Source organism: Scardinius erythrophthalmus (assembly GCF_964197995.2).
Source record: "Scardinius erythrophthalmus genome assembly, chromosome: 12".
Lineage (NCBI taxonomy): Eukaryota > Metazoa > Chordata > Actinopteri > Cypriniformes > Leuciscidae > Scardinius > Scardinius erythrophthalmus.
Window position 1 is genome coordinate 18,629,666 of NC_138232.1, and position 13,816 is coordinate 18,643,481.

General features: G+C 36.2%; 1 protein-coding gene across 2 annotated transcripts; it reads left to right on the top strand.

Moving 5' to 3' along the window:
* Positions 1-971: 971 nt before the first annotated feature.
* Positions 972-11,769, top strand: tomm70a (translocase of outer mitochondrial membrane 70 homolog A). 2 transcript variants are annotated; one of them, XR_014031281.1, is made up of 13 exons: positions 972-1,301; positions 3,803-3,976; positions 4,063-4,189; positions 4,835-4,944; positions 5,058-5,206; positions 5,517-5,724; positions 9,405-9,539; positions 9,860-9,967; positions 10,186-10,302; positions 10,413-10,510; positions 10,592-10,714; positions 10,965-11,396; positions 11,513-11,769. XR_014031281.1 is itself a non-coding variant. In XM_081381668.1 (12 exons), exons 1-12 carry the CDS (start codon positions 1,065-1,067, stop codon positions 11,116-11,118), a joined length of 1,740 nt encoding a protein of 579 aa, XP_081237794.1. In that variant the 5' UTR covers positions 972-1,064; the 3' UTR covers positions 11,119-11,769. The 2 variants fall into 2 exon arrangements, 1 of the variants encoding a protein (XP_081237794.1); XM_081381668.1 differs by having other exon boundaries at positions 10,965-11,769.
* The last annotated feature ends 2,047 nt before the right edge of the window (positions 11,770-13,816 follow it).

Genomic DNA, 13,816 nt, shown 5'->3' on the forward strand with positions numbered 1-13,816 from the left:
TTGTTTTGGTTTTGAGTGTTTGGCTAAACCATTTGTTTTTGTGTGCAGATCTCAGAGCCTAGGCTGCCTACAGAGATGCGTTTTTTTTTTTTTTGACGGCATGCTTATGGGGCGGGCAGCTAGCGGATCGTTAGGAAAGATTAGATGAATGTGATAAAAATATTTTTGGGCCTGAAATCACTGATACCACCTTTAATATATGGACTGGCATTAATAAGTTTCTGTTACCGAACAAGTGGACAGAGCTTCACTTTAAAATTCTACATAATTACTATCCCTGTAGGCTAACTCTCTTCTTTCTAAGTTTAAGTTAGACATCTCTTCACAGTGCACATTCTGTAACTCTAATCTTGAAACAATACCACTTTTTTTTTATGTGATTATGCAAAGGAGTTCTGGAAAGAAGTAGCCTGGCTTATTTTCTCTGCTTATTACAAACTTTTTACTTTTGAGATTATGAATGTGCTGTTTTTGATTTGGGACTCTGGGTCAAAGGAGATGGATGACAGATTAAAACTGCTAACTTTATGTGGCGAGTTTCATCTTCATAAATTTAAAGTCACTGATTCTAAGCCCAATTTTAGGCTTTTTTTGTATTGATTTAAAGTTATTCTATGACTCTCTTTGTTTATCAGCTAACAAGAAATCCGCTAAAACTGCTCTGTTGCTCAAAGAAATTATGGTTTCATTAGTTACCTCATGATTTCCTGAAGATGTTTTTATGTTTTATGTTCACTTATTTCTTCTCATGTTATTTATTTCTATTTATTAAATGTTTAGTTTCTATTGATTTAAATGTTTTTTGAATGATTAAAAAAAAAACTCTTACTTTACTGCCTTTCTTTACCTTGGGTTTCTTATCCTGTTTTTCGTGTGATACATGTATCCCCTGTGTTCTTTGTTCAAAAAAAAAAAAAAAAAAAAGGAAGAACATTGCGGATAACAATCAGTACAGTCCTCCAGTATCCCATGATACCACCTGCTCAGCGCGGTGACCTCCCAAGTAGGTTCTGTAAAGGAAGTGAGTGTGTGAGTTTGCGCGTTAGCTGAGTGCTGCTGCGTGGATGATGGCTGCGTCGAAGCCCGTAGAGCCTCAGTCCGGGAGTGGGCTCCCCCGCTGGCAGCTGGCACTCCTAGTAGGGACACCGATCGTCCTAGGCGTCGGGGCTGTTTACCTGTGGAACCGAAGTCGCAGCAAGGGAAAGCAAGGGAAAAAGAATGGAGAGAGGAAAACTCCCGAAGGAAGCGCTAGCCCTGTCCAGGGCCAGCACGGAGCGACTAACCCAGAGCTGGAGAACATGGTAATGTCCCCAATTCTAAAGCCTAACAGTTCTTTTTCTCTTAATAGACAACATGTATATATGTGGACCTGTCATTTTGCCCGTATATATTTTCTTGACACCCTAACATTACTGCTCTCCCTGTCAAGGACACCCGCTTGACAAACTAGCCCGTCTTAGCGAATGTGCAATAGCCAGCTAGCTTCCAAACGTGAGCTCCTATACAACATCTGTGATCAAAATCTGTACAGTCTGGCTACTAGGGTAGTCAAATGCCCTTGGTTTGATAACCCTGATGCAGAATATATATTGATCATACGCCTAAAGGTCGCGGTTTTATATTAAATTCTGGTGGTGTGTTGTATGCGAGGGCGTGGAGATGGTCAGACTGAGGCAAGCCACATGTGACAGTTTCCTATGTTAACTATTAGTCTTTTATCTGTTACTTTTATTGCACTTTGTGTTGACAGCGTCGCCTAAAGTTTAACAACATTTAAAACGTAAAAATGTTGTCGAACATGGACCTGTGCTTCGATTATAACTTAAGGTATAGTATTCGTTCAGTTACATGGTCAGGGTCGAGCTCTGGAGTCCATCTCTGTTCGCAAGAAGAAAAAACATAATGGTGTTTGATTTGTGAGTGGACTGTTTGACTCGATCATTTTTTTGTCAAACTAGTGTTTAATCATGCTGCATATCATATTCCAGTAATCTCGAATGACTGGAAAGGTCATGGAAAGTCATTAGTCAAAAGTGTGGGAACCCTAGGTTACCTCTAATGACACATGCATGAATTACACACAGAAATGTATGCATTTAGCAATATTGAATATGACTGGGCCAGTGGAAATTGCTCAAGTTACAGCTATGGAACATATGTGTTATATTTATGTGCATGGTAAGAGTTATACATAATACTACATGAACTGTGATACAGCAGCTGCATTTATAGGGGTCCTATTATGCCATTTTACGAAGTCTTGTTTTTATTTTTGGGGTGTACTAGAATAGGTTTTCTTGCCAGGTTGTTAAAAAATCGCATTATTTTTCTCATATTTTACATTATTGCAGCACCTCTCTTCCCAGTCTGTCTCAAATGCTCCTTCAGAAATACGAAATGTGCTCTGATTGGTTAGATGGCCCTGTGTGTTGTGATTGGCACCACTTATAGCGTGTTCCGGAAATGCCACACCCCTTTTTGCAAAAGTTTGTAGGTTTATTTAAATGAGTGACATTGTGACTTGAGATCTGGAAGAAACTTGTAGTCCCAACAAGCCGTTTGTTGAAGTTCTTAAAGTCTTTTCTGTAAAAAAGTCCCTTTGGAGTGGACTTTGAACTACTTTGTAACCTTGTGCACTGCAGATCTTTTCTCTCAAACCGCAGCTGAAAAAACATAATAGGACCCATTTAATCTATTACAGGCTTGCTCTGACGAACAAGATCAAATAAGTAGAGCATGTGTCTCCAGCTTCCAGCCCTCATCCCTACAAATGTAGCAAAATTAACTTGGTATCATAATACATAATACATGAAATTCAGAGACCTCTATTTATTATACTTTCAGATTAATAGATGCAGGGCTTTTTCAGTAAATGTCAGTTCATTTTTCTATAGTTTAAGGACGTTTTGGCTGGACGTTTTGCTGTTAGAATGTTTAGGAACTTGTGAAAACTTTGAAAACTTAGAGCTATTTAAATATAATATTATATAATAATAAATATTTAATAGTTACTTTACGTAAAAAAATATTGAACCCACAGCACATACTATCATGTTGTTCTTCCATTAACATATACTTTGCAATCTGGGAATGCATATAGGTTACTCACTTTGTAATTAAGACTTTATTCTGAATAGGAAGCTCACCTCTCTGTTTGTAAGATCTGGGGATTAGACAGACAGACTGACGTGGAGTGGGGGATTTGTCCAGGGCTAGACAGGGGGAGGAGTCTTATCCAGAGATTTGGATTTTTATGCAATTTTTGGAGGGTTATATGTAGGTGTGATATGTGGAGGGTTAAGGTGAAATGGTTGTATGTTTTCATTTTCATTTAGGCCTATATAGGAACTACAGGAACATCAACATGGAAAAAAAGAGTTAGTGCTTTCATTTGTAGATTAGGAAAAGACATGCTTTAGATGCACACAGAATTATCATGTAAAGCTGACTGTTGCAATACCTGCTAATCTCAGTGGCGTCTTTAACATTGACTGAGCTTATGGCAAACACAATTAAGTTAATTTTTATATGTTGGTCTGTTTGCTGATGTCATCATGTCAGATTTGAGAACTTCTTGTATGTAGCATGCCTTCTGAAAAATGCCTTCTACATCTTTTTGTTTAACCAGCATATACAATTTTCACATTTTCTAATGACAGTGGCATACATTTGTGTTGGATTTCACTACCACTAGAGCAATCACATTACACTATGATATATCATGCAGCTTTGTTCTTATCATATGTTCTGTTCATCATGCAATCTTGATAGTTTTATTTAAAATAATTGTCTGCCCATCCAGAGTCCCCTTGACAGAGCACAATCTGCCAAGAATAAGGGCAACAAATACTTCAAGGCTGGCAAATATGAGCAGGCCATCCAGTGCTACACAGAAGCCATCAGCCTATGTCCCAAAGAACAGAAAGCAGATCTGTCCACCTTCTACCAGAATAGAGCTGCAGCCTACGAGCAACAGGTTTGTCTGTCAGATCATCATTTGTAGCATCATCACAAAGTGTTACATGTCTGAACGATTGCTTTTTGTTCGTTTTTGTGTTTCAGATGAAATGGACAGAAGTGATACAGGATTGCTCTCAGGCAGTCGAGCTGAATCCTTGCTATGTAAAAGCCCTTTTTAGGCGTGCCAAAGCACTGGAAAAACTGGATAATAAGAGGGAATGCCTAGAAGGTTAGCGTTATTTCTGGTTTGATTTTAATTGTGTTTCTGTTGTGTTTGTTTTTAATTTTACTAGAATTTTTGCTTTGGGTGGAAGATTTCAATTTTAAAGTCAAATATATGACGTGTTTCAACCTTTTATATTTTAAGTTGTTTTTAAGCACATTATGTTTCTAAACAACCCGTTCTCACAATCACTGATATTGGTCATTAAATCAAGTTGTCATTAATTACAATCAATTCTTTTAATTAAAAAAGAACTTCCTTGAGTGCATTTACATGCACCTTCATAATGTGATTTAAACTTTACCTCATCTAAACGCAGTACTTCATTCAAACTAATGCAGTTAAGTCTGTAATCGTAGTAACCATGTTCATATTAAATTATGAGGCCGGTAATATGCATACTGTATGCCTATATGAGTGTGGTATAACCATACTTATTTGCGAATAATCAGAATAATAAAAATTGCAGTGAAGAGGTCTGCTCGTGTCATGTAAACATCTTACTGCGATTAAGACCTTACTCTGAATTTTTATTTATTTATTTTTTAAATAATCACATTATTGGTGCACATGTAAACTTAGTCATTGACTACATTCTATTCTCTGGCATAACATGTGTTTCAGTCCCAAATATGTTTCTACTTTTTGTAGATGTGACAGCAGTATGTATTCTGGAGGTTTTCCAGAACCAGCAGAGTATGCTTCTTGCAGACAAGGTGCTGAAACAGCTGGGAAAAGAAAAGGCTAAAGAGAAATACAAGGTGGGAATGTGATGGAAAGGTACAGATCTCAGACTTGAATGTAAACTGTATTACATATTTAATCTACTTTATTTTTATTTATTTTTTTGCTCTGTCATGTTTGCTTTTCTCAGAACCGGGAGCCTCTTATGCCATCTCCTCAGTTTATCAAGTCCTACTTCAGCTCCTTTACTGATGACATCATTTCACAGCCCCTACAGAAAGGCGAAAAGAAGGATGAGGATAAAGACAAAGAGGGTGAGGCTTCAGAGGTCACAGGAAGGTGAGAGCTGAGGGTGTTATATTTTGCCAATACACACTGAGATTTGTACATTCACTGTTTGTGCTTTTGTTTCCTTTTGTTGCTTTTTAACCCTAAATGTTTAGAGTGTCTTTTTGTTACATTATTATTATACAGTCACAACTAAGTATAAGTCACTGTCATACACTTTACTCAGTATACACTTTCTATTTCTATAATAAAAAATATAATAAAAAAAATGCTGTACTGCTAATGTATAATAGTTTTTTTTTAGTTGTTCCACATTTGAATCAAAATCATTTCCTAAATTAACAAAGAAATGTTTCCTCAGCTCAGGCTACCTAAAGGCTAAGCAGTATATGGAGGAGGAGAACTACGATAAGATCATCAGTGAGTGCACAAAGGAGATTGAGTCTGGAGGCAGGTACACAGCTGAAGCTCTTCTGCTGAGAGCCACCTTCTACCTGCTGATTGGCAACGCTACAGCTGCACAGCCTGACCTGGACCGTGTCATTAACATGGAGAATGCCAGTGTTAAGGTAACAGATTATAGCAAGGATGTGATTTTTCTGTATGACTCACAAATTGTGTAAATCTGTGAAAAACAGACTCCCGCCCGCTAAAAAGTATAAATAGATTTTTTTCTGTACATCCATGAAATACTTTCAAGTTCAACCCTACATTGCGCCACAACCAATGCTCCCTATAAATGATTTGTTATTAAAGCATTATAGGGCTGCAACTAACGATTATTTTGATAATCGATTAATCGGACGATTATTTTTTCGATTAATCGATTAATCGGATAGGGTTTTTTTAAAATTCAATTTGATTTTTGTTTATAACTAAATAAAACCCTAAATCAGGGTATTTATGTGTAAAAGTGTACTTTAAAAAGTGCAAAAGCCACACATTGAGTTTTACTAATATAATCTTTAATTTTTACATTTTAAACCCCAAACACAAAAGTTTGTCCAGTTTTTAAACAGTAAAACTTCTTTAAATATCCAAAATATAAATAAACAAAACAAAATATTGAGTTGTGCTGCTCATATAAACTTAACATTATGAAATTAGGACACAAACATGTTTGTAATAAGATATTAAGCAGCAGATTTTGAATTCCAATGTAGAATGCGATCTGTTATTTCTTGATAACAGACCGCTGCGAAGTATAACACACCAGAAAAACAGAGCGTTGCTATGGACGCAGGATTCTAACCGTAGAGACGGAACGGACTAACTTATTTTCTTTAGCGGAAGCAATACAATCATTTTTAAATCAATAAACTCCTTTTTAAATCAATATTTTGTGTAAAATTATTGATTTATTTGGTGGGTAGCCATGTAATAAGCGGGATTATCCCTTACATAGTAGACATGCTATAAAAAGAGAGCGGAATGGAGGTACGCAGCTGACAACAGGCTTGGTTAAAAGTACAGGAAAAATGATGTATTACTGCACAAGCATTCGCTGAAAACTACAGACTACAGTGACTAAAAAACAATATTTTACTGCTGCTGTTATTAACTGCCTTTTTATTTAGTGCTTCACTTTGTAAACACCATTTAATTTATTTCTGCAGTAGCGCTATTTTAATCCATCACTTATGTTGCGAGCGAACTGATTGCGCAACCTGATGCTCGATACAAAATAGATCTAGTAGTGTGACTGTCCCGAAGTTAGTAAACAAAGCTGTTAACACAGTAGCATTGAATTAAACTAGACTATACCATTTTCACATCTTCATATAATGAGAATATACAGTTTTTGCTTGCCGTGTGACTGCGTTGTCATGAAAGTGACGTCATCAGTAACGCTCCCCGTGACGTGAGCAGACCAACTAATCGACAATGACATTCGTTGACAACGATTTTCATAATCGATTATTATCGATTTTATCGATTAGTTGTTGCAGCCCTAAAGCATTAACATTCACAAACCACTGTTAATTTAACATAAAAGCAAGCAGGCTACTGCGTGCATGGTTTGGCATAACAGAATGCGCTCAAAGTATGCTCCCTTAACAATTTCTAAAATGCTGACATCTCAGTTCATCGCGATCTCACAAATCTCTGTTATTATCAATGAAGCTGACAGCATGCAGAATTCAGTGCTGAACAAAAAGTCAAGAAATCAACACGAATGTCTGTGATTGTCTACATTGTTCAATGGTGCGAATATGTTATAAATAGAAACTCTGGCCTGTAAATTGTTTCCATTTTATTTTAGTTGGTCTTGTTACTTTTTCAAAAACAGATGAATAACAATTTTTGTTGTTTTATTTATAGATATTTCCATTTTGCGGGAGTCCCGCAAGTCGTTTTATTCTCCCGCAACCCTCTCACACACGAGTACCTTAAAGGAGAACTCCGGTCAATTTTAACATTAAGCTCATTTTTTTGTACATTTGGAGTGCTGTCAATACAGAGAACAACTACAAAAATCGATGTTATTTCAGCCAGCGCAAATACCTGTGTTTACATCCTGTTTTCGGTTGAAGCCCAAAGTAGTCGATTGCCGAGTTCACGTGCCTGATCATAGGTAACTAAACCTATGCGCGTGAACTCGGCAATCGACTACTTTGGGCTTCAACCGAAAACAGGATGTAAATACAGGTATTTGCGCTGGCTTAAATAACATCGTTTTTATACATATCTTTCACATCTACTGCAGTCAGATTCACTCGTGTTCACTCAGAAGGAATCACTCACATTTTCTGTTTCAGTTGGATGTTAAGAGACTAAAAGCAGGTTTAATACTTGCCCCATTGAAGTCAACAGGGTGCAAATTTTAAAAATAGAATAACTCGGTGTAGGCAACACTGATTTTTGTTGTTGTTCTCTGTATTGACAGCACTCCAAATGTACAAATAAAAAATGAGCTCAATGTTAAAATTGACCGGAGTTCTCCTTTAACGCGCCCTGTTAACGACTGTTATGTTGGGTCCCTTGGTAGTCCCGTGTTAGTGCATGTCTATGCTTCTAACAGCTCTGCACGAGCTTGCAGCGCCATGCTGGACACTATTAGCATGTTAGCTAGGGTTCAAAGCCCAAATACGAGTTAAAGTTGGCTATGAAACCGTGTTATTTGCCAGTTGCCCGATCATCAAATCACAACGTTTGTGATGTAGTTATATAAACATATAGTCTGATGCACGGCATGCTTCAGAGTACTGTAACAGCACTGTGTTTTCTAGTTCACAAATGTTACTCTGAAAGGTTTGAGTCGCTTATAATTTGCATTTGGGAATGCAACGTTCATTATGAGAATTGTTTAGAAATCTGTTATTGTCAACAAAGAGAAGCAATAAGGTGTCCCTGGAGTTTTATGCTAAAAATAAAAGATCAATGGTTTAACATTTGAAAGCAAAGAAATTAAGACAACCATAAATGTCAGTATTGTCATTTTACTGTTGTTTTGTAAAATAATAATAACAATTCCATTATTACTTTTATTATAACATATTGTATTGTAATATATTATATCGTTATCATGATTATTAAATGAAAAAAACTTTTTTTTTTTTAAAGGACAATACTTTGTATTTTTGCTAAATTATATATATATATATATATATATATATATAAACTTTTTTTTATTTATTATTTATTTATTTTTTATTTGATGAACATTTTCTTTCATAATATTAATTGCCTGGGGGGCCAGGTTTTCTTTCTTTTTTGTTTTTAGCTGGTCACATGCCTGCAAGAATTCAGATGCCTTCTCTTACTGCCATTTTTATCATTTAAAATGAATATACTACGTATAATCAGATTTACCTGTCTCTACCTATCCTGCAACATCTGTAGGTTTATATCTTATAACTCTAAAAAATTATCAAAGATTAAAACATTTTGTTGACATTTACATTAAGGGAATTTGTAACAAGGTTTGTGTTCAGGGAAGGAGGAGGTGGGAACCGGCGAACGTTCAACATACTTTAATGTCCAAAATAAACCCTTCAAAATGAAAGTAAAGCGGCATGGACGACTGCCGTACAAACTTAATCAAAGCTACGTAAAGATCAGGCCTGGTCCTCTCTCGTCCTTCACTGTCTTCACTCCTCCTTTTATCATTCCGGAGCTCCTCCGCGGGGCGCAGGTGATGCTCATTATCACTTGCGCCACCAGCCTCGCTCTGTTCTCACAGCTCTCGCCCTGCTTGTCTCTCTTCTTGATCCTATTAGTGTTAATGCATCTTTGTGATGTGTTTCAGTTGCGTGCTAATGCGCTCATTAAACGTGGAAGCATGTACATGCAGCAGCAGCAGCCCCAGCACTCCACGCAGGATTTCAACATGGCTGCAGAAATTGACCCCCGTAATGCTGATGTCTACCACCACAGGGGACAGGTATGACGTCACATACATGTTGGAATTTTCACCTAAAGTGCTGTTCTAGTGGTAGCCAGCGTTAGAGCTTTAAGTTTGATTCTGGCCCCAACTGGGAGCCAGTGGAGTGAGATGAGGGGTGTGACGTGGGTTCTCTTAGGCTTAAATGGAATTTCATTGATGTCCATTTACTTAAGTTCTTGCCTACAAGTTTCTTTTCTTTTTTCTGCAACATTCCCTTACAACTGTGTTAGGAACAACAATTAGCAACATTCCCCAACAATTAACAGCAACAAACTTTATGTATGGATAACCAATTTGGGAATATTTTCACTTCTCAGTTGAAGATTCTGCTGGACCAGGTGGAGGAGGCTGTGGGAGATTTTGATGAGTGTATAAAACTTCGACCAGACTCTGCACTCGCCCAGGCCCAGAAGTGCTTTGCATTGGTAAGTACCAGAAGTGGGTACTGTTTACACATTAAATCCTGTGCTCTGGCACTGTTTGTGGTGACATTTGAATGCGATGATGAATGGTATCATGATAATTGACTTTATGGGTGTTGTGTACTGCTGTTGACTTTCAACCAGAACAATCTAATATGAGAAATTCTTAATTTTACTGTAAAAGTGGTATAAACTTAATTGCCTTTTATTTTGTCTCGTAGTACCGACAGGCATACACTGGAAACAACCCATCCCAGGTTCAGAAAGCCATGGATGGCTTTGAGGATGTCATTAGGAGGTTTCCAAAGTGTGCTGAGGGCTATGCTTTGTATGCACAGGTACTTTTCACCTTGATGGCATAAAACCATAAAATTGAATTTGATCAGAGTTTACTTCATATCTTTAATTATAATGTTTTGTCTTTTTTTTTTTTTTACTTTTGTGATAGGCACTAACTGACCAGCAACAGTTTGGTAAGGCTGACGAAATGTATGATAAATGTATTGAACTAGAACCTGACAACGCCACAACATATGTCCACAAAGGGTTAGTTTTATCCTTTTTTTGTATGTTAATCTATCTAAGTTTAACAAAGAAAATACTTATCAGTTGTGTTTCTGTTTGCAGTCTGTTGCAGCTTCAATGGAAACAAGATTTGGAAATGGGACTCGAACTCATTAGCAAAGCCATTGAAATTGACAATAAATGCGACTTTGCTTATGAAACTATGGGAACCATTGAAGTCCAAAGGTTTGTGAAGCCCAATTTGTTACATTGCCCCCCCCCCCACACACACACACAATTTGTGGGTCATTGATTGAAAAGTTTGTGTAAAAGTTGATGTGACTTCTACAGCCTTATTACAGGGTTGTAACCTTGTAATAAATAAGGTTATGACACCAGATTTTTCAGATACCTGAGGAATTTTACAATTTTCGACTCCACTTTCAATCCTTCTTGTTATAGCCCCTTTAAAAATATTAAAATTTTTTTCCCACAGAGGCAATCTGGACAAGGCTATAGACATGTTCAACAAGGCCATCAACCTGGCCAAGTCAGAGATGGAGATGGCCCATCTTTACTCCCTCTGTGATGCTGCTTATGCCCAGACGGAGGTGGCCAAGAAGTACGGGCTCAAGCCTCCCACGCTATAACTCTTGCTTCCTTTCTCCACTCTCTACTGCCAGGCCAGAGTACACATCTCATAAGTTAGATTTTTTTTTTTTTTTTTTTTTACTTCATCAAAGATGATCATTGTCAATGAAAAGAAAGACCGAACATGTTCTGCTGTCACGTGTTTACACCAATTTTGAGGACTGGAAGGTGGAGGAGCAGCAAAAGGAAACGAGAATGCAAAAACAAGCTCGTGAAAAAGACTGATGGCTGCTCTGTTAAAGATAAAATGATCATAGTTCAAATCCTCCCTCATTGGGTATGGCTATATTATTACTTACAAACAGCACTCATTTGTTCATGTTCAGCCTCCCCTGCCAATTGGTAATTATGTCTTTCTCTTTTTTTTTCTTTTTTTTCTCTCCAAAACACCAGATTCACTACGTTAAATCAGTGTATACCATCAGCAGGACTGCGTTATGTATTCATGGTTTGATACTGTAATGTGCGTAAGCTTTGTCCTTTCACTGTCACATCCTAGCAATCTTATTTGCGTTCTTTGTTGTATGGGAAATGCAGGATTAAAATTTTAGTTGAGATGTGTTTGTTTTAAATCTGTATGTTCTGATGCGTCACTGCTGTGATTACACTGTGTTTGCAAGATGGGGATTATATCAAGGAAAAGTTTGAAATTTGAAATTCATTTTTGTGTTTTTTATCTTGAATTTTGGGATTTTTTTTAAACATATATATTTTCTGTGCAGCAATGAGATTTCTCTTTAAAAAAAAAACACATAAAGTAACATCCTAAAGATAATATTCTTCTGACACAAAAATAGAGGCAAATTACACATTATTTAATGTATAAGATAATATAACTAAAGTAATTTAAAACCCTCTTAGTCCTGTACAAGAAGTTTGCTCTGAAACCACCTTTCCCATCTTATTAAACTGAGGCACTAAAATGTTAAATGTTTAAAACAAAGCTGTGAGAAATGTAATGTTGCATTTTTGTGCAAAAACAAGAATGAACCTAGATACATTATGAAGCGCTAAAATTACATTCCTCTCATTTTATTTTTAAAACTGCACATATCTGATTTTATTTGTTTAATTCCTCTGTGAAATAAAAATGTCATTGAGGGGTATTTTTGAAGAATGGCTCAATGCAAAAACAAACACCTTACATTTAGCGACTAAGTTCCCCCTCCCTAGTCTTTTGTTTAAATTTTGCATTGATTTGTAAAAATCTTGGAATATTGAGGTACTTTTAAAGTATGGCATGTCCTTAATTACATATAGCATATTTGTGCCTGCGGGGAGAATTTTATAGAATAACTAGTTTTAAATGTTACACACACACACACACACACATATACATATATATATATATATATATAAATGAAACATACACAGTTTAACCATTATTAATAAAAGGCAGTAAAAAGTGAAATATTGCAACCATGATTTCTTCTCTTATATGCATTCATCCAGCCATCTTCTGCTTTAAGATGATTTCAATATCAAAACAACAAAATGGCATTGCTGTCTTTATAGGTCCTGTCCTATGCTATTAGAGGGGGAAAAGGATGTGATAAATTGCCTATGCATGTACACATTAAGCATTGCCTAATATGTAAATGTTTGCCTATTTTCTTTTTCTCCAGCCTGATCGATTATTAATAGTTACTGATTATTAATTGGTACCTACCAATATTGGTAGAACTTCATTCCAGTCATTCTGCTGCATGTTTGAAGATCTCAAAACGATTGTTTTAAAATAAACTAATTCACGCTATTTGGCGCAACCTAAAGGTTTAAAATGAATTTGTTGTGCTGAATCTGTTAAAAGTTGCTGTGCAAAAAAAGATGCCTCAAGTAAAAAATAAAAAATACATAAAGACAGGGAGGAGGAGGGGGTGTTGGGGTAAATGTGATGTCGGTAAAGTTTACTTGTGTAATATTAATGTATGATACCCTAAAATAAAGAATCAAGTTGTCCACAGTTATGCATAAAGCCAGCTTGCTTTCGTTTTTCGATGCAGATTTACATTTATTTATTTATTCATTTAGGAGATGCTTTTATCCAAAGTGAATTCGTTTTTTTAGATTAGTTATTTGTAACTATTTTTATTTAATGCTTATTACATTTGTGTAATAATTAAATGCACATTCCCAGATGAAAATTAGCTATTTTGGCTTAAACTGATCACAGTTATACACAACATTTTTTATTTAATATAAATATGTATGTATGTATATATATATATATAAAAAGCACAAACATATTGTGTTTAAAAGGTTTAAAGACTGATAACCTCTTATCTAACTGCTAGTTGGTCAAACTTTCAAGACAGATGCTATGCAAATGGCCCCTGTGTTATTCAGTAGTTTTGTTCAGGTTTTGCCAACATCTATCCATCTATCAACATATATCTTTTGACAGTTGTTTGCATGAAAGTGTTGAGGTTGGCAAGCATCTTCATGATAGGTATAATAAAAACAAAGTCAAAAGCACCCTAAGAGCCAGGATGATAGATTAACTGATGATATTGTCTAGTTGACTTTGACCCATGCTCATCAGACATCATGCATTTTAAATTAATTTTTGGAGAATGATGTTTTGTTTAATCTTGGCTCAGTTAGAATTAGACACTTACTGTCAATAGGAGCGACGCCCTTTTTGGTATTGTCATCAGAATTTGCTCTGAGCAAGTGGTTTTAGTGATAAATTAACAA